Source organism: Aulonocara sp. 'chitande type north' Nkhata Bay, linkage group LG15 (genome assembly GCF_057382095.1).
Source record: "Aulonocara sp. 'chitande type north' Nkhata Bay isolate Kocher_YH1m ecotype deep benthic linkage group LG15, A_spYH_male_GT1.1, whole genome shotgun sequence".
NCBI classification, from domain to species: domain Eukaryota; kingdom Metazoa; phylum Chordata; class Actinopteri; order Cichliformes; family Cichlidae; genus Aulonocara; species Aulonocara sp. 'chitande type north' Nkhata Bay.
The window spans coordinates 27,656,742-27,677,814 of record NC_141358.1 but is presented as its reverse complement, the minus strand read 5'-3'; the positions used below and the strand labels follow the sequence as shown (position 1 = coordinate 27,677,814).

General features: G+C 41.5%; 2 protein-coding genes across 2 annotated transcripts; both read right to left on the bottom strand.

Moving 5' to 3' along the window:
- Positions 1 to 3,745: 3,745 nt before the first annotated feature.
- On the bottom strand, positions 3,746 to 10,156 carry LOC147313285 (NLR family CARD domain-containing protein 3-like). The gene is made up of 7 exons (XM_086265367.1): positions 10,078 to 10,156; positions 9,736 to 9,964; positions 7,736 to 9,539; positions 7,492 to 7,665; positions 7,206 to 7,361; positions 6,625 to 6,671; positions 3,746 to 4,837 (listed from the first exon to the last, which is right to left on the bottom strand). The coding sequence occupies exons 1-7, from the start codon at positions 10,078 to 10,080 to the stop codon at positions 4,233 to 4,235; spliced, it is 3,018 nt and encodes a 1,005-aa protein (XP_086121493.1). The 5' UTR covers positions 10,081 to 10,156; the 3' UTR covers positions 3,746 to 4,232.
- Positions 10,157 to 18,551: 8,395 nt separating this feature from the next.
- On the bottom strand, positions 18,552 to 20,813 carry LOC147313284 (C-reactive protein-like). The gene is made up of 2 exons (XM_086265359.1): positions 20,455 to 20,813; positions 18,552 to 20,080 (listed from the first exon to the last, which is right to left on the bottom strand). The coding sequence occupies exons 1-2, from the start codon at positions 20,516 to 20,518 to the stop codon at positions 19,446 to 19,448; spliced, it is 699 nt and encodes a 232-aa protein (XP_086121485.1). The 5' UTR covers positions 20,519 to 20,813; the 3' UTR covers positions 18,552 to 19,445.
- Between the last annotated feature and the right edge of the window lie 260 nt (positions 20,814 to 21,073).

Sequence of the window (21,073 nt, the reverse complement as noted above, 5' to 3'; positions counted from 1 at the left end):
TGCCTCGTCTGGTCCAGCCTCCGCCTCGCCTGGTCCCGCAGGGATCACGCCACCTTCAGGTCCCAAACTACCGCCTCAACATCATCGAGCGTTTGTCAGGCCGCTTGTTGGGCATCGTCACCACCGTGGCTGCCCTCCGGACTTCTGTTGCCACCCCCGCCTTCTGCGAGGACGACCTCCTACACGCCGCCATTGCCGTCCGCACGGTCGGTCCCCGGAACTGTTTCCATGCCACTACCTACTGCGTGGGCGGCCTCCGGACCTGCCCCACTGCCGCTGCCATTCACATGGTCGGCCTCCGGAACAGAACTGTTTTGGCCTCCTGTGCTGTCGGCCCCCTGAACTTGTCCGTCTGGGCCTTTTTGGACTATGGACTATACAAAAATATAATTTGAATTGGAGAGCAACAAGAATGAAATATCTTGGGGTTGACGCTGAGGATTAATATAAACATAATTACGATAAATTAGATAAGGAAATCAAGAGTGATTTGGATTGGTGGGCTACCCTTCCATAAGACATTGGTTCTCAAATAGAGACCATAAAAGTAAGTGTCCTACCCCGACTTCTCTACCTTTTTCAGTCGCTACCCATTGACATACCTGAAAAACAATTCAGATTATGGGACAAAATCATTTCCACGTTTATATGGAATGGTCACAGACCGAGAATCAAATTTGATACATTACAGATAAGAAAGGATAAGGGGTGTTTGGCACTCCCAAACCTTGAGGCATACTTTCATGCTGCACAAATCAGGCATATAAATTGTTGGTGTGACAATGATTATGAAGCCAAATAGAAGAATCTAGAAAAATCAGTACAAGGAAGAGAAATCCAAAGCCTTATAGGAGACAGAGAAGAAGCAATGAGTGTAATTAAACAGCTGCATTTATTCACTCAGTTTACACTAAAAATATGGTTTAATCTGGTACGAAAATACAAACTGGAAAAAGAGTTCGGACTGCTTTGATGGATAGCTTATGATAAGGGTTTTATCCCTGGTTCTATGGACCAAAGATTTAAACAGTGGATTCCTAATGGATTAACAGTGATATGTACACTAATTAAAGATGGGAATGCAATGAACTTCCAGGAGATCAAACAAAAATATGATCTAAGTAATCAAGATCACTACAGATATTTGCAGATTAGGGACTTTTTTAATAAAGAAGTAAAACATAGTGTAAATCTGGATAAAAATTCAATAATCAAAACTAGAGATGGACCGATCCGATATTACGTATCGGTATCGGTCCGATACTGACCTAAATTACTGGATCGGATATCGGAGAAAAATAAAAAATGTAATCCGATCCATTAAATATCACGAAAGCACCTCACAAAACTTGCAACACGCTGTAACTCACCTCAGAACATTAGCACGTCGGAGCAGTATGCATCACGTGATAGAGCGGCTGTGGCATGCGGGACCTGTCGGTGGTCTGGATAGCATGTGGAGCTTCGCTAGCAACCCCGCATTTCATCTCCGACAAAGTTATCCCCGAGAGAAGTAAAGCAAGTGTGTAAGTCCATCTCTGAATGTTTGTAAAGCATTCCTGCGTTAAGCTTAACGAGCGACTGCCTCTCGCTCTCCGGCTGCTACTTCAATCATGAAACTGCTTAATGATCAGCTGATCGGCTTTTCTGTCGCGAGTCCGTGTCTCTTGTTTGCTTTTGGCCCACTTTGCACCAGACAGAGGAAACCAGCGGCTGAACTACAGCAGCACGTTTAAGCTTGATCAGCTGTTGTTAGAATTTATTTATTATTACTTTCTACACCAGGATCTTTTTCTACGTAGCTGACGGCTGGTAACTGTGCAGGGGCGGATCTAGCAAAGTTTAGCCAGGGGGGCCGATAGGGCATTAACAGGGAAAAGAGGGCACAAAGACATACTATTCTTTCTTATTCTCATTTAAAATGTCGAGCTTTTAATTATTTAATATTTATCTGAATCTTACACCCAAAGTTTTAATCTGATGTAAAATGTATAGAAGTCCATTATTGTATATAGTAACTGTTAAGTCTAATATACCCTAGTAAGCTATAGTACTTTTTCCTTTGGGAAGGTACCATCTGTGCAGTCTGCAATTTTGTTGAAGAAAGATGTTGAATCTATTTAATATTTCTTGAAAAATAATTGATTTCTGTGTATTTTTTTCCACACTGCATCAAATTAAGGTTGATTACGTCGATTAAGCATCATGAGGTGGAGCGTGAGGGGTGGTTCCCTATTTTTTATTTATTTATTTTTGTTGTTGCTGGGAGTTGGAACCCTATTAGTTAGGTTGCTTAATATTTATGCTAAGTACTCTTTAAAATACCAGAATAGGGAGGATGGTGTAGGTTTAAGTTTATTAGATTGATCAGTATTGCTGAACTATGAAATATTTTTTTTTGCATACAGGTATAACAGAATAGCTTTAGTGTAGTTGTTGTTTTAAACTTGAGTATGAACTTATACAAAATGCAGCAAGATATTTAAAAAACAGTTTTGTTGATTAAAAAACACTATATCGGATTCATATCGGTATCGGCAGATATCCAAATTTATGATATCGGTATTGGTATCGGACATAAAAAAGTGGTATCGTGCCATCTCTAATCAAAACCATAACTGAAACCTACAATGCAAAAAATTTTAGAATAATCTCAACAATTTACGAGCATATAACGGAGGCAAGAGGGTGTACAATAACATCTGTAAAACTGATGTGGCAGAGAAAGTTGGGAGGGAACACATCCGATGAGGAATGGTCAGAAATCTGGAAAACACAGCAGTCAACAACATCATCACGTGTCTGGAGATTGCATTACTGGAAAAATGTAATAAGATTTTTTATAACACCCAAAATTAGGAACAAACACACTTCATTACCACAACCGTGTTGGAGAAGCTGTAGAGATGTAAATGTGACTCATTCCCATGTGTTCTGGTTCTGCCCCAAGATCGCAAAATTTTGTGAAGATGTCCATTTAGTTATAAGTAAAATTCTGGGTTATACTGTGTCCAAGTCTTGTATATTATTATATCTTGGTGTCATTACGGGAAATGTGTTGAAAGAAAATAGATACATATTGAAAATTATGCTTGCAGCCTGTAAAAAGGCTATCACAAGAAATTGGTACAAGATAGACCCACCATCGCAGGATGAATGGATCAAAATTATAGACGAAATACAAATTATGGAACAACTGACTTACAGAATAAGGACTCAGGAAGATCAATATCATCGAAAGTGGGAGAAATGGACTGATTACATAAACTGGATAAAGACCATCACATTGATAATGAAAAACGATCAAATTGTAGAAACATGGTGACCCAACATGTTCTTTTTTCACTTTTTAAATTAATTTATTAATTTATTTCTTTATTTTATTTAATTTTGTTTTGTTTTGTTGTTACCTCTTATGTCATCTGTGTAATGTTTAAAGAAAAACAATAAAAAGAAAGTAGTAAAAAAAAAAGAAGAGGAGCTTAATAAGTAACACGGTCATTGTTAATACAGTTAAAACAGCAACTACAAAGCAAAACAAGGCAAGTTAGCATGTCAGCTATTAGTTTATTTATTCATTATCATGAAAAAGTAATTAACCATAACAGCTGGAGTCAAATAATCAGCCACACTGCTGGTGACAAATATAAACAAACAACATATATATATGAAAATAAACACAACATATAGACTTTTACTCATGTTAATATTATTAGTAAAGCATTAACACTTTATTGTTGCCCTCGTGGAACATTTGATATGTTTAAGATTTATTAATGATTACTGAATGATTTACAATTTTTGGCAGTTTGTAAAACAGCTTTTAACATTACTTGAACTAAAACCTTTAAATTTTTCTTAGATTCATAAAACTGTAACCATTAATTCACAAACTTCATAGTCTTTAAAAATAGTTAATCTTGAGATAAAATAGCATGTCAACAGAAAAGGGTTTAAAATGCAAAGATGTCCCCACATATTTATGTGCTGATATTAGGGATATTAGTGTGTGTGAATGTGAGCGTGAATGAATAGTGGTATTGTAAAGCGCTTTGAGGGGTCTCAAAAAGCGCTATATAAATGCAATCCATTATTATTATATTAGAGGTTAACAATCAGTGAGTTTGAAGTAAAGTGGTGAGGAGATAATCATGCAAAGCAAAATCACATCACAACATATCAATCCCAGAATATGTGATTCAAAGCAAACAAAAAAGAAACATCATCCACATTCAGCTTTCATACCACCGACTTGTAGTTTCTGCCTCTTCTAAACAGTCAAGCTCTACAGACTTGTTAGTACACAAAGGACTCAGAAACACAGAGGAGTCACTGGACCACAGTCCAAACCCAGGATACAGAGGTTCAGTGAATGTGGTGCTGAAGGTGTGGAGGTGGAACAGAGTGTCAGAAGAGACTCCGTAGAAGGACAGAGTGCCAGCAGGACAGTCCACATACACCCCTACTCTGTGAGAGACTGAGGAGGAGGAGAAGATGGGTGTTTCTCTATTGTTGTGCCAGAATGAGTAACCAAAAGCGTCAGAACACATCAGACTCCAGGACTGATCATTTCCCGCAAATTTGCATTCGGCACTGTTTCCTCTCCTTCTGATGCTTTTGTAACTCACTGATATAAAACTGCCTCCTTTCCACTCAACTTCCCAGTAAGAGCGACCAATCAGCCCATTTTTGCACAGAAGCTGTTTCCACCAGTCAAATCTGTCTGGATGATCAGGATAGGGCTGCTTGTTCTCCACAACGGTCACCTTCATGTTGTTGTCAGACAGTTTGAGTTTTTTATTTATTGAAGTCATGTCCACTTTTAATTCACAGAAATCTGATGGAGAGAGAAACACACAGCAGAGATACAGTTTATCATCTGACACATCTAGTGTCTGTTCTTTCATTATGTTCTGTCATTTTATTTATATAAAACTTAATATCACTGTCATCCCTCGCACATACAAGGTCTTAAATAATCAGGCCCCATATTATCTTAATGACGTTATAATGGATTGGATTTATATAGCGCTTTTCAAGGCACCCAAACCGCTTTACAATGCCACTATTCATTCACTCTCGCATTCACACACTGGTGGAGGCAAGCTACGGTTGTAGCCACAGCTGCCCTGGGGGAGACTGACAGAAGCAAGGCTGCCATATCGTGCCATTGGCCCCTCTGGCCAACAGTAAAGTGTCTTGCCCAGGGACACAATAACCAGGACAGAGAGCCGGCGACCTTCCGGTTACAGATGCGCTTCCTAACCCGGTGAGCCACGGTCGGTTATAGTACCATATCACCCTATTAGAGTACTTCGCTCTCACACTGCAGATTCACTTGTTGTTCCTAGAGTATTTAAAAGTAGGATGGGAGGGAGGGCCTTCAGTTTTCAGGCCCCTCTTCTGTGGAACCAGCTTCCAGTTTGGATTCAGGAGACATACACCTCACCAGCTCAGCGACTAGAGCCTGAACTTCAACAGGTAGCAGCCTCCATTCTACGTGTTTATGTTTTCTAGTATTCTATCAGTAGGCTCAGCGTGTGTGACTACTTTGTGTTCATACATAAATATTAAAAGAAAGCTTGTGTGCTCTCATCAGGATAGGGGTTTGTGTTGGGGTATGGTATTGTAGCTCATAGGTTTATACTATTAACAGGTAATGTGACGAGCATCCGCCTTCTGGGATTTCCTTACCTGGATTAATCCGATTATTAAGTGATGAATCCTACTTCCGGGCCTAAAGTAGTCTGCATTTAATATGGCTTTTGTGTTGTTAACATGTTTAATGCTTTGTATTTTCTTCTATTTAATCTCAAAAAGCTCCTAAAAAAAAAGTCAGTGATCACCGTTGACCTCCCTCGGCTTTTATTACCGCTAATCATTTATTTAAGCTCAGTTTTTAAAACCTTACAATGTAACTACAGCACAGCCCATGCATGTATATGAATGACTAACCTCGTATTGTGGATGGATTATCTCAGTTGTTCTCCTGGCTGAAGTTTGGTCCTTTTACAGCATCCTGCCATGCGATTACATTTGTTCCTGACCACTGAGAACACTCACGTTAACTTTTATCGAGTGGAAAAAAAGTTAGCTTGTTTATATTTTGCTAACATAGCTGTGTCGCTAGCGGTCACGTAGCACATCATTATACACCAGCTAGCCAAACTTCAGTAACCCTACAAACGTCACTGCTGTTTAGTTTTCTGTCTTCATTTATGTTGGAAGTGATAACAGAGCTGTACATTTTAATTTGTTTCCAAACCGCCACAGTCAGGACATGCTATATTGTATTTAGATGGAAGCTAGCGAGCTAACTTCCTGCTGACTTCTAACTCCGTTAAATGTCATAAATTCCGTTTTCATGGATGCCTGGATGTTAAACTCAGTTGTTACACCTGGTAGAGCAGAACGCTGATCATTTCATTAAAGATGAAAGACTTTAGACAGTTTTTCAACTCTCAGTAATGCCACAGTGATCATTTGATATATGGACCTGCAGCAGAGTGTAGGCCCAGACACGGCTAGTGACGTCAGACTGAACGATCGGATGAGCACACATCAACTTATAGCACAGCGATAAAATTTGGATTTTGCTGATTTGTCATCATTTGTCAAACTTACACTTCCTCAAACCAGGTTTTAACCACTGCTGTCCACCATGGTCGAGCCTGGAGAAAGAAACACAGTAACAATGATTTTCTATTCAACATGAGATCTAACTGTTGCACATGAAGCACCAGAGTTTTCCCTGTTCTTCCAAGTTTGACCCAGTTACATTAGGTAGTTATCTTTTATTTGTTCCTTATATCTAATATTTGTAAGTACATTGTTGTTCTAAATCATCTAAGAAAATTATCAGTGTAAGCCAAGACTACTGACAGTGTTCAGTAATGCCTGTACTACTGGAGCACAAAATGGGTTTTTTTAATATGGACAGCAGCTATCCACCAATAATGCTGCTAAAACTGGGATGCTGCTAAAAGAATCCAAGTCCGCCCAGACTGGAATGTGTGCAAACCAGTTAAACCCTCCAATATGTGAAATATTGTCACTGGAAATTAAAATTTGGGTTTGTTCTAGCTAAAATTCAGAAATACCCAAAATGAGCTCTTCTTTATGATGATGCTCTGAGCAAAAACACATTAAATTAGCAAACAATTAGCCAAAATAGTACTAAATGAGTAGCCATGCCCTGTCCATACCTGAGTTTCCAGTGTGGATCCTTGAGTCCCTGCCTCACTTTCAATTTTCCTGGATGATTGTAGCGAAGGTCAAGCACTTTCAAGTGGGAATGATTTGAGCTCAGAGCTGACGTCAGGAAAGTACAACCTTCCTCTGTGATTAGGCAGCCTGACAGGCTGGAAGAAGAAAAATGCCACAAAATGCCACAAAATTCAAGACGTTAAAGGACAATCATACAATTAGAGAATAGAAGAATCAAACAGAACTCAGAACTGTCTGTAACTGTTGAATGACTGCCATCCTGACCTCAGAGTTTCCAGTTTACAATTTGGACTCATCAGACCAGCAGAAAGAAGTTTAACTCCTGAATCTTGCAGGTTGTTGTTACTCAGGTCTAGTTCTTCCAGAATACATGTTTCTGAGCTTAGAACCGAGGACAGAGCTTTGCAGGTTCTCTCTGACAGGTTACAACAACTCAACCTGAAAAACAACTAAAAATGAGCCGCTTTGTTCTATAAAAAGTTGTTGTTTTATTCATAAATCCACTTACAGGGCTTTCTTGGCGACTTTGACCACAGGCAGCAGCCCCAGAAGAGCCTCCTCTGATGCAGAGTATTTCTTCAGGTCAAACACATCCAGATCTTCTTCTGAACAAAGCAAGACAAATACCAGAGCTGACCACTGAGTAGGAAACAGTTTATCTGTGGAGAGACTTCCTGAACTGAGGAGCAGTTGGATCTCCTGCACTAGAGAACGATCATTCAGTTCATTCAGACAGTGGAACAGATTGATCATTTTTTCTGCAGACAGATTCTTTCTGAGCTTCTTCTTGATGTAGTGGACTGTTTCATGATTAGACTGTGAACTACTTCCTGTCTGTGTCAGAAGGACTCGTAGAGTGGTCTGATTGGTCTGCAGTGAAAGACCCAGGAGGAAGCGGAGGAACAAGTCCAGGTGACCATTTGGACTCTGTAAGGCCTTATCCACAGCACTCTGGTGGAGATCTTTCAGTTTAGGTTTGTCTTTAAATACTTTGGACATCTTAGATATTGTTTGCTGTTTCTCCAGTAGATTTACTCCAGAGTTGATGAAGGTCAGATGGACATGAAGAGCAGCCAAAAACTCCTGAACACTCAGATGGATGAAGCAGAACACATTCTCCTGATACAGTCCTCTCTCCTCTTTAAAGATCTGTGTGAACACTCCTGAGTACACTGAGTTTCCTCTGATATTGATGCCACACTCTGTCAGGTCTGATTCATAGAAGATCAGATTTCCTTTCTGCAGCTGATCAAAAGCCAGTTTTCCCAGAGACTTGATCATCTTCTTGCTCTCTGGACTCCAGTATGGATCTGTCTCAGTGCCTCCATTATATTTGATCTTCTTCACTTTGGCCTGGACCAACAGAAAGTAGATGTACATCTCAGTCAGGGTCTTGGGCAGCGGTCCTCCCTCTCTGGTTTTCAGCACATCCTCCAGAACTATAGCGGTGATCCAGCAGAAGACTGGAATGTGGCACATGATGTGGAGGCTTCGAGATATCTTGATGTGGGAGATGATCTTGTTGGCCTGCTTCTTATCTTTGAATCTCTTCCTGAAGTAGTCCTCCTTCTGTGGGTCAGTGAATCCATTGAGCTCTGTCACCATGCCAACATACTCAGGAGGGATCTGATTGACTGCTGCAGGTCGTGTGGTTATCCAGATGTGGGCAGATGGAAGGAGTTTCCCCCTGATGAGGTTTATCAGCAGCACATCTACTGAGGTGTGCTCTGTAACATCAGTCAGAATTGTAGTTTTGTGGAAGTCCAGAGGAAGTTGACACTCATCCAGACCATCAAAGATGAACACAACCTGGAAGTCTTCAAAGCTGCAGATTCCTGCTTCTTTGGTTTCAGTAAAGAAGTGATGAACAAGTTCCACCAAGCTGAACTTTTTCTCTTTCAGCACATTCAGCTCTCTGAAAGTGAATGGAAACATGAACTGAATGTCCTGGTTGGCTTTGTCTTCAGCCCAGTCCAGAGTGAACTTCTGTGTTAAGACTGTTTTCCCAATGCCAGCCACTCCCTTTGTCAGCACTGTTCTGATTGGTTTATCTTTAACAGATGAGGCTTTAAAGATGTCTTCTTGTCTGATTGTAGTTTCTGGTCTGTCTGGTTTCCTGGATGCTGTTTCAATTTGTCTGACCTCATATTCATCACTGACCCCTGCAGTCCCTCCATCTGTGATGAAGAGCTCTGTGTAGATCTGATTCAGAAGGGTTGGGTTTCCTGTTTTAGCAATCTCCTCTAACACACACTGGAACTTCTTTTTCAGGTTAGACTTGAGTTCATGTTGGCACCCTGGAGCACGGGTCCCTGAAGGATCACAAAATCATGTTATTTTTACAATAAGTTAATGCGATCAGATAAATGAAAAATAAAGCAATAAAACAGCCTCTCAGGAGGAGTTAAATGGTGCAGATGTTTTGCATCATATTAAAGATGAGCTGAGGTTTGAAATACAAACTTCCAGAACTTCCACATCATGTCAAAGCTAATAAAAGATTCTTACTGCTCTGAAGATGGTCAGCCAGCTTCCTCTGCTTCATTCTCCTCAGGAAGTGGAGTGTGATCTTCAGAAATGCTACTCTGCTACTCTTCCTTTGCTCTTCGTCCTCATTCTCCAACATCTCATCATTCTCCCTCAGACTCTCTAAGCATTCTGGGTAATCTGCACTCAAAACTTTCTGGATCTTCCTCAGCTCGGTCTTTACAAAATTGACCATTTTTATCTCCAGTAACTGAAAAAGGAAATAATAAGAACCTATAAGCTGATTGCTAAAACTGTTTAGTGTCCAATTAGCACACGAAATGCATCCTTCCATGTCATTGATACAGCATTAATTGGTCTCACCATGAATATGGCATCCAGGTCTGTTTGATGCTGAACGACAGACTGACCACTGGGAACCTCTGAGCTCTGCTGGGTAACCCTGTGAGAACATTCAGTTTTAGGAAGTGTACAGTAAAGGTGCACTCTGTATTTAATGTGAATGTTGGGTTTATGTTTTATTATTGTCATTTGTGCATAGAAATTTATAATCATTTATGCTTAGAAGTATATAAATGTTTGTAGATTGATAGAGGTTTGATCCTTAGCAGTCTGTAAAGACTCTGTGTGCCTTCCAGAGTGTTCTGGCATGCACACACACACCCTAAGGTCATGAGAGAGGTCATACCTTCTCTTTCTGATTTATACTATATGAGGACACCTACTCTGTATCTGCTTAAGTATAAGAGCCCTTTGTTTAGGTGGACCACTGCGCTCCTAGCACCAGCTTTGGGGAGTCGTTCACAGGGTCACATCTTGACTATGGGCTCAAATTGTGGCCATAAATATTTTGTACTTGTAAATCAGTTTTGTACTTGTAAATCAGGATTTGTATGTGTAAAAAGAATTTATGTGTGTGTAAAAAAAATTTGTATGTGTAAAAAGAATTTGTGTGTGTAAAAAAGATTTGTATGTGTAAAATGAACTTGTGTGTATGTAAAAAAGATTTGTGTGTGGACTTCGCCAAAAAATACGTGTGAAACTCTGCACTCAAGTTTCAAGTTACAAGTACAAATTCTGACCCCATTTTTCTTCCTTTCAGCTGATTGGCCAATGTCATGTTAATCACAAACTTAACTATCCAATCAGAGAATAGATGGGTTTGGCTGTCGGAGGGGAGCTTTTTTGAACCACAGGTCCTTGAAGGGTAATACAGTTTGAAGCTGGAGGATCTCTATATAAATATCCGATAGAAGCTAGGTCCCCTAACTTTCAGTAGCTGTTGAAAGGATAAATTTGTGGTATATCAGTGGTTAGAAATACCATTATTACTTTAGGATTAGTTTAACACAAAGTCAGGGCTGACCCGGGAGCATTGCTGTGAGTCACAGTGCGCAGCATAAAGCTCCTTTCACATTGGACGCAGCATGTGCTGCTAATGCTAACTGCTAACTAAAAGCCAAGGATCCAGAATTTGTTGTGCTGGCTGCTGAGCTCTGTGGGTTTTTGCGGCATCTGTACTAGATGCACCTGCTCCTTGTCGTTTCTATCTTTGACTTTATGTCCTCTACAAGCGTTTCTGTTTTTTTTGCTGGTTCTTCAAATGTTCAATAAAAACATGTATGCTCATTCATAACGAAGAAAGCTTTGTAACTATCCCCACTAGTGGAGACTGTGTCATTTCCACAACACTGCCCCCCGAGGTCCACAGCACTGTTGAAAAGTCTCTGGAGGTCCCTGTATTAAGCACATAAATCTGTGACACAAAAATCACAAAACTCGGACCACCACAGACTGTTTCCCTTCCTGATGATGAAGGAAAACGCTGGGCTGGCATGTAAAAGGGCATTTATTTCCTTCAAGGACCTGAAGCTCCATAAAGCACCCCTCCAATAGCCAAACCCATCTGTTCTCTGATTGGATAGTTAAATTTGTGATTGACATGACATTGGCCAATCAGCTGAAAGGAAGAAAAATAGGGTCAAAATTCATACTTGTAACTTGAAACTTGAGTGCAGAGTTTCACACGTATTTTTTGGCGAAGTCCACACACAAATCTTTTTTACATACATACAAATTCTTTTTACACATACAAATCCTGACTTACAAGTACAAAATATTTATGACCACAATTTGAGCCCATACTTGACCCCCCCTCACACACACACGCACATGCCTATACATACACACAGACATGGTACTCGTTGTTCACATGTATGCCTGTGTAAAACTTCATATGTTAATGAACTTATGCATAGTCATGTAACTGTAATAAAGAGCAGTGTTACGAGGGGGCAGACGAGAGCAACTGGGTCAAGCGAAGGAACGACGCTCGTCACAGTTCTCTCCCTCGTGCATGAGTAAGACAAAGAACTTTGGTGAGTTGCGTCTTGCTTTTGCTGTTGTAGTAGAATTGTCTCGTTCCAGCAGTAGGTCTGTGCTAGACAGACCCAACAGTGAATATCATGGCTGTATGTGATTATGCTGAAGAACAACGTTTGCATGCTGTTTGCTCCTCCAGGTGGCATCACTGTGGGCAGGTGACCAACTGCCCTTGTTTTCACCTACTTCTGATCCAAACTCTGATCACAGACGCTGAGAGCAGTGATACATCCATGGAGCTGGATGTGAACAGGCTGTGTCAGAAAGTCTCCTTATATTTCAGCTGCATTGTTATAACAGTAGTGGTAATTAATACATCAATAAATTTTCCTAAGGGCATTTTTCCATAAGTGCCTGGGAGTAGCGTTTTCCAGCAGTGTGCTTTCCTGTGCAAACGTGAGTCAGACCGTTTTGGGTCCCTAGGTTGACCAGTGTAAGTTTTTTTTTTTTTTAAATTTGCCCCTGCAAAAAAAATAACGATCAATCAAAATGAATGTTGGTGCCAATCTTTGGACCATCTAAAGGCCTAATTATAATAACAATCAAATATTACTTAAGTCTTTTGTTTTTTTCGGCTAAAAAAATGGTGCGCTCATGTAAAGAAACTGGGATTTAAAGGGTTAAAACCCCCGAAATATAATTAAAACTTGATATGAATATTTTAGGCAGAAGTAGTTTTAAAAGACTGACTCATTTAAAGTGGAAAAAAATATTAATATATAACATTTTTATCGCACTTTTTGGGGCAGGACCATTTTGGGTCCCTTGGGTGACCAGTGTAAGTTTTTTAAATGATGACACAAGGGAGGGTTTTACATTAGGAGTAGCACATTATAGGTTAGGACAACAGAACAAAAACAAGACAACAGAACAACAAAAATACAGAGGCAGGTACATGATATGGAGTGTGTTTGGAGATTTGATTGATATTGGTAGACGCATGTAACTTACCACCGTAGCCTTTGATACTGGTCGGATTTGTGTATAGCAGTTAGATTATTTGGCCACTAGAGGGCTCTGTTGAACACCTAATTGCTGATCTTTACTAATTTTGAGATATTAGGCCTTTTCTGTTGTTTTGGATATGCAGATATTCCTGCTTTCTACCTGTTTAAAATGGCACTGTGAGATTTTCCTAAGCCAGAGCATTTATTTAATCATTTATGTTGTAATTCATTATTGGTGTGTGATGTTGAAAAGCAATGATTGTTATTCTCCCTGTTTTCTTGTTATTTAAAACCACACACATACGCACTCCCATACTCTCATTGAGTATACCAATTGGTGTACTACTGGCCTGCTGTTAATGTTCATTAAAGTATCTGGAAAGCACTCCCTGAGCCCACTCTCTGACTGGTCCCTCAGTCTTTGTCCTGAGGGAGCTATCACATCAGCATCTCAGAGATAACTCTCTAACAGGCTGTCTGTGACATGTTGTTTGGTAAACTGAGTAGCTTACGTCATTTCTGTGGAGGTGAGGTAGCTATATACATTGTTGTAATTTTTTTTTAACTTGAACTTTAATTGTTCTAGTTATACAGCATAAAGAGGACATAGTGTATTACACACTCACAAGGTAACTCACATTTCTCCAGATGATGCTTGGCCATTAAAAGCCAAAGCTGAGTGCACAGACATTGAGCTGGTTACAGGAGAGACTGCTGTTTGCTGCTGGAGCCTGACAGAAACAAAACCAGAATCAGACTGTAGATATTTGTCACACATCCTGAGTTTTGTGGCATTTTGTATGTTTTAGTTGTTGAGTATTTTTGTTCCAGCAAAAAAAAAGCTGTGTCTTTTCAGTTCAACTCTCAACTCTTCAATCTCTGGCTGTGTGTGGGTCTACCTGGCACACAGCCAGAGATGACAACTGACATTTCAAAATAAATCATTACATCAAGTAGAAACTTGAAGAGTAGGTACTTAGGTTTAAAAGATACTTGTAAATCTAGGTTAATTCAGACAGTTGGTAGTTATTAGTTCAGTATTTTGTGTAAGCTCATCTAAAGGGAGGACCCGGATTTGCAGCCGTGCAGCTGCAGTGTAGCCTGTCATTCAGCCTGTGTACTGAAGGACCTGTTCTGTCCAGTCAACATACACTGTTAGATCGGCATACACTTTGATTTTATGAGCTGTATGAAACCCTGACTTGTCGTCTCTACGCTGAGATGACGGAGCGCCCCGGCTGTCAGACTTTAGTCTTTCCAGTATGTAATCCTCTCTTCTCACTTGCTTCCCAGTTACCCAGTTCAGTTCAAAATTGGTCAATTACCTGTGCCTCCTCTGCAATCAGCTCAACACTGTGGAAACAAAGACCTGGCTGCCCACCTTCAGCTCCTCCAACATGATCATCATCCACTCTAGCAAGTAAGGCCTCAGAGAGCTTTAACTGTCTGCCTTCACAAATCATCATAATCAGCTGGACAGTCCTAATAATCTGATTCTTTCCTCCTGAGTTTGCCTAATGGAAAAGACCCTGGTTCTACAGGGTTAGGGTTCAATTGAAATATATTTACACAGCGCCAAATCACAACAACACCTACCTCAAAGGACAAAGGCAGGACAAAGACACGCTGTGGAAGAGAGCCAGAGATTAATAATAGCTAATGATTAATTATTGTCAATGAGCTAATGCTTTGTCAGAATAAACTCTTATCTGTGGTCTGAGTACGATCTTTGGGTCACTGACAAACTTACTCTGTTTCAGACCAAGGCAAAGAGTGTCCACTCACGAGGGACACACCCCTGGGTCCAGGTCCAGGTTTTGTTTCTGGTCCAGGTTCAGGTCCAGCTTCTGTTTCTGTTTCTGGTTCAGGATATTTAGATCTGTTCTGTTGCTGTGTACTTTAATACACACACACACACGCATGTGCGCGCACACGCACACACACCCGCACACACACACACACACACACACACACACACACACACACACACACACACACACACACACACACACACACACACACACACAGCTTTGAGTCCGGATAATGATGGAGCAGTGATGTGAGTACTGAGTTGTGACCTGGAGAAGCTTTTGCCACTGTGGCCCCTAGACTGTGGAACTCTCTCCCCCAAACCTTAAGAACTCTGGACTCAGTAGCTGTTTTTAAAAAACAACTCAAAACTCACCTTTTAAAAAAGCTTTTGGTTAATTTTTGCCTGTTTTATATTGTCTGTTTTACTTTTTTATGACTTTTTATCTTATGTGGAGCACTTTGTGACTCTGTCTAGAAAGGTGCTATATAAATAAAATTTTATATTTTATATTATTATTTTCCAGGTCGTTTCCAGGACATGTGGAACAAAAAGGCCTTCAGTGCATCCAAGTCTGTTATAAGACAACTCAACTCTGAGAATTTATTCTTAGAAAATAAGTTTAAGCTGCTCTAAAGTGTCAAACCAGTTCAGACATTCCCGGCATTTTTCACCACTGACTCAAACTCAGACTACAGTCCACAACAACCACCACCAAAATACACACCCCTGATTCTGAAATCAGTGTTCTCAGATTCAGATTCTTCACTGGATTAATACTGACGAGCCCACACAGCCGTCAGCATTAGGAAGCACTCGTGCCGTACAGTGAGAGTGATCCACAGACGTGTTCACATTTCTCTGGAAGGATTCTCACCTGCTGAACTCACCTCAGGTCAGCTTCCAGGCACTTCACAGCTTCCTGTGTGGACAAAACATCAGGGGAGAAGCAGCTGCTTGTTCTCCTCGTCAGTCCTGGAGTCTGTGAGTGTTTGATCTTAACACAGTGTCACATGCTCATAACCTCAGAGAGACATCAGATGTCAAAACCAGTCTAACCTGTGAGGAAAGACCCGGTCAGTGTCAGAGAGCACACACATCAGATGATGTAAGTCAGTGGTCTCTCCAGCAGATGGAGCTAACTGATGATCTGATGAGTTTTGATGGAGCAGCAGCAGTTTGGATTCACAAGTAGAAATATTCTGCGGAAATAGCCAGTCAGCATCAGAGTAAAGTGACAGGTAGTCAGAGAGGGTGAGGACCACAGTCAACATTTCCTCTTCTTTACTTTCTCCAGTGTATGCTCCAGTGAGCATCTAGACTGGATTAAATACATTTTAGACATGAAGTTGAAAGATGTCATGGACTAACTCACCACTAGAGGTCTCTCTGTCTCCCTGTATGACTAACATGATGAGGGCCTCTAAAGTGTGAACCTCGCCCTGTGACAGACTGTCCAAGACAGTCATAGCAGAAAAAAGTTATATTTTTTACTGTAACAATCACAAACTACACACTCCAAACACGCTAAATGTCACAAATCTCTCACATCTCAGAACTCGCGCTCTCTCTTTTTTCTGCTCTCTTTCTTTCTCTCTTTCTTTCTCTCTCACACACTCCTAAAACTTCCCCCTCTTCCTAAACAACCAAATGTCATGTTGCCATATCATTTTTTGATTGGTCGACGTGGTACATATTTCCACCAACACAAAAGGGGTATTTTTTGTTTTGTTTTTTTTAATTTTTTGGTCATGAGCAGAGAGTGCTTGCTTGCTCTGTCCTTAGACAGTAAACGTGACGAAAGTATTCAGGAAAAAACACACGTATATATTGTTTATCATTGTTTATCTGGTTTTACGTGGCCTATCAACACAATTTAAAAGCTGGTATATAGCACCTTGTTGCTTTGTCATCTTGAAGTGGCAATCGTGGCTCAAGAGTTGGCCTTGTAATCGGAAGGTTGCTGGTTCAAGCCCCGGCTTGGACAGTCTCGGTCGTTGTGTCCTTGGGCGAGACACTTCCCTCGTTGCCTACTGGTGGTGGTCAGAGGGCCCGGTGGCGCCAGTGTCCGGCAGCCTCGCCTCTGTCAGTGCTCCCCAGGGTGGCTGTGGCTACAATGCAGCTTGCCATCACCAGTGTGTGAATGTGTGCGTGAATGGGTGGATGACCGGATGTGTAAAGCGCTTTGGGGTCCTTAGGGACTAGTAAAGCACTATATAAATACAGGCCATTTACCATGTGATTGGTTTACCACGACTACTTTATTCTTCCTCAGCCAAACAGCAGCACTCATGTGATTGTTTTGCCCCCTAGCTCCAGGTGTTGTGCGCGCAGCTACTTAAAGCTGTAGCGCTCAGATTACTTACGTAGACAGCTAATTCCGTACAACTGATATAACGTGCGGTAAGCTGAACACAGCTTCAACCGTCTGTTTGTTGAAAAATAGTAATGCAACGGCACCACATTTTTTTGTTAGTGGCGGTAACGGCGTTGTAGCGATAGAAATAGTAATTAGTTAGGTTACTGAAAAAAGTAACACCATTAGTAACGCCATTACTTATAACGCCATTACTCCCATCATTGGGAGGGACGTTTCCTGCCGGATACACAATGGAAGAGTGGCAGAAGTGACAATTTGTGTGCCAGGCAGGACTGTCAATTGAGGACATATAAGATTTATACCTACAGGCAGTGGCGGTCCTAGCCTGTTTGGCGCCCTGGGTGAACACTCCCTGTGGAGCTCCTGATGGCTTTGAACTTTTCTTGTCCATCTTCCATTGGTTTTCATTTTGCACTCCAGTATGAACACCCATCCCCTAACGCGAGGTTGACCACAACATAACCTAATAAGCCTACACCTTAGTTCACAGATATGCATTGTCTAGGGTTTATTTCTGGGATTTCGCACAACCCAGGATTCAAATCATGACTACATAATGGATTTGGATTTACAACATTATGAATGAAATGTTCAAGTTCAAGTTCAAATTTTATTCGCCACATGCAGTGGCAGGTTGCCCTGCAGTGGAATGAAATGTGCTCTATTTGGAAGCAGCCACCCCCCCCCCCCGCCCCCCTCGTCTTTCAACAGGTTGTGTGTGAGACTTTAAATCATCAAACTGTAAAATCTAAATTTTAAATTGTTATTGATCCCTTGTGTATATTTTTTTCTTACTCTTCTTATATTTATTGTTTGTTTACTTGCATTGCTGTAACTGGAGCCCTGTCGTCTTGTCTCTCTATATACTGTACTGTATGTAGCGGAGATGACAATAAAGTGCAGGTGCACCAAGGGCTCTCGCGCTCACTTTTCGCATACAGAATTTAGAAAAAACATCAGTGCAAATTTTAAGTCTGTATCATTATGTCTGGTGTTTTCGTGTTTGTTGGCTTGTTTTTATTTTCTTTTATTTTGTGAGTTGGTTATTAAATGCTGCTCCAGCCAGCCAGAAAATCACCCGCAACCCCGCCCTCTCCTCCCTGTGCCGCAAGCAGCAGGCACACCTCGCAAACGAGGGCGCCCTTACTCCCTGCAAATGCGCGATAGACATTCCCAAAATGTGCTGGCTGACGTCGGGGCAGGTTGAGTACGAGCAAATTATTATTATTTTTTGCCAATGCCCGTGATGCCGCCCCCCACCAGTCCAAGTCCAAGTCCAAGTTCAACTTTATTGTCACTTCAACCATATACAGTTCAAAAATACACAGTGAGGCGAAACAACGTTCCTCCAGGAACCAAGGTGCTACAAGACAAGTTAGTGCAAAAATAATAATAATATATAATATATCTAGTAATAATATTGTGCAAAAGAGCATTTACAGGTTGGTGTGTGCGATGGTTTGGTGGTGTAGGTCAGTGTGTTTGCCGCCCCGGGCAACCGCCCGTGTCGCCCATATCAAAAACCGCTACTTCCTACAGGACTGTTTAATTTTGCTAAACCGGGTGAATGAAAACTCTCTCAGTTGAACACAGGAAACATATGCACATGCACACACACACACACACACATATACAGACACTGACATACATTCCCCTCAAACTCCTACCAGGAGCTCAGTCCGAGTAGAGTTGTCTTCTCCTCCACCACCTACTGTGCTGTACATTGTTTTTCTTTACGGTACCTGTTCTGACCTGTCTCCCTGATGTGATGTTTGTGTAACATATGTATGGTCAGAAGAGGTCCAGTTTCGCTGCAGGCAACTGCAAGTGACAAATAAAGCTTCATCGTCATCATAAGCTAGCTGGCATTAGCTCATAGCTTAGTTCTCACTAAAATGGCAGCAGCCAAATGCTAACCCTGAGGCTTTTAAATGCATAATCTACACCTGCGTGCTGGCTTCAGTGTGCAGGTGTGACCATATAGCAGTGACTTCGTTTACCTCCACTACCTGTGACGTGCTGACTGGATTATGTTGGTGTAAATCTTGTGAATAAATAAATTAAGCCGAGCAGAATGAGACATCGGAACTTTAATTGATCTGGAAACGATGACACAGCATCAGCCAGCATGAAGCATCCACCGAATGGCTGCTGTTTCATAAAAAGTGCTTGAAGCTGGAACTTGAAGCCCTACGCTCACAGTAAGAACACTTTACTGACAGACTGGTTCCTCAAAATCTGCATCCTGGATGGAGACGTTCCCTGACACATCAAAGTTCAGGTTGTTCCAGTTGAGGAGGTTTCCCGGAGAGAAGGAGCCCTGATTCATGTAGGACCTGAGGTCGCACGCAGACACCACCCGGTCCCACATGTGCAGGTCGGTAATGTCACCTTCAAACGAGTCATTCCTGTCGAACCCACCTCCGTACGCATCCTGCTCCTGACCGACAATGATGCTCAGATCACCATTGACCAGATAGTTCTGTCCCACCAACTTCTGTGAGGTTCGAAGTCCGTTCAGCCACAGCTGGGTCAGCCCGGTCCGAGAGTCCCAGGTCCAACAGACCGAGTTCCAGTCCATCCTGTTGGTGGGTAGCTTTGTGAAGATGTAGGTGTCGTCGCCCGCGTGGACCTTGTAGGACCCCTCAGCGTCTTTATTTAGCATCAGAGCATTTGAGTGGTCTCGGGTGGCCAAAGAGAAGAGTCCCTGCATCCGGTTCAGCTGGGAGAAGAAGCGAAGGCATACAGTCATGACAGTGATCAAGCGGGTGTTAGCACGAAGAGCAACGCGGGGCTGGTTTATGCCTTTGGGGTCGCTGGGAAATGTGAACTGTTTCCCCGACAGATCTGCAGGAAAAAAGACAAGGAGACAGGATGACCTCACAGAGCTCCTGGTTATCTAGAGCAGCTCTGTGATGAAAAAACTTGTGAGCTTTACCACTAAAATAAACGTAAAACAGCAGCAACAACAACAGCATAAATACATGAAAACAGTTCAGTGGGGAAAAAAAACAGCTCCACAAGCTGACACAAACAAAAGAATTCAAAAGAAACGAGAGAGTGGAATAAACTCAACAAGCAGAAGCTGTGAACTAATCAGATGTCTCTTAGAGCTGAAATCAGTCTGAACTCAGATCAGTGAAACTGAGACATGTTTTAAAGATCACGATCGAGGAGCATGATTTAATGATGTCACTCACGGTCATTTGGCCGTTTCTTACCTTGAACCTCACTCCTTCCGACAGTCCAGAGAAGGATGAAGAGCAGCATCGATGATGACTCCATGATGATGATGATGAGAAACAAGAGGTGTTTCAGTGTCTTTTACACCTGCTTAGAAAATAAAAGGCTCGTTTAAATGATGCAGTTACTGTTTTTACAGAGATATCACTGCTTCTCTGACAGCTGAAGAGTCGGTGCTTTATCCAATAACAAGGCGTAATTAACAATAACACACTGAATACTGCAGCAATGGTGTTTCTCTTTGTCCTTGTCTCCTTTGAACAAAAACAGTCTGACAGGAGAAATGATGATTCTCATTCTTATTCCTGTGTGGTTGTTTTGTTTCCAACCAACTAACCTTGTTTCATCTTCCAATCACAGCCAACCATACAAGTCTCCCATACTCAGCAACTTTTTCACTTTTTCTGGAGAAAGCAGAAGGGTGAGACTTCCTGTTTTTGTGATTTCTAAATGTTGGACTACTTTCCTGAAATGTTTGAGGAGTCAGCAGTTTTTGTGTTGTTTCTTCATATCTGTGCAGCACAATACAGGATGTTACAGGCCGATACTTTAAAGACAACCTCACAAACACATGAGCTGTTGCTCAGGAGGAAGAGC

Bases quoted from the DNA above. Each gene is read 5' to 3' on its own strand.
- LOC147313285 (XM_086265367.1), bottom strand. The intron at 9,540-9,735 runs GTAAGAATCTTT...GTGATCCTTCAG, and splicing joins GGCTGACCATCTTCAGAGCA to GGACCCGTGCTCCAGGGTGC. The intron at 4,838-6,624 runs GTAAGTTTGACA...TCTCTCCATCAG, and splicing joins AAAACCTGGTTTGAGGAAGT to ATTTCTGTGAATTAAAAGTG.
- LOC147313284 (XM_086265359.1), bottom strand. From the start codon at position 20,518: ATGGAGTCATCATCGATGCTGCTCTTCATCCTTCTCTGGACTGTCGGA. The intron at 20,081-20,454 runs GTAAGAAACGGC...TTTTTCCTGCAG, and splicing joins CGGAAGGAGTGAGGTTCAAG to ATCTGTCGGGGAAACAGTTC.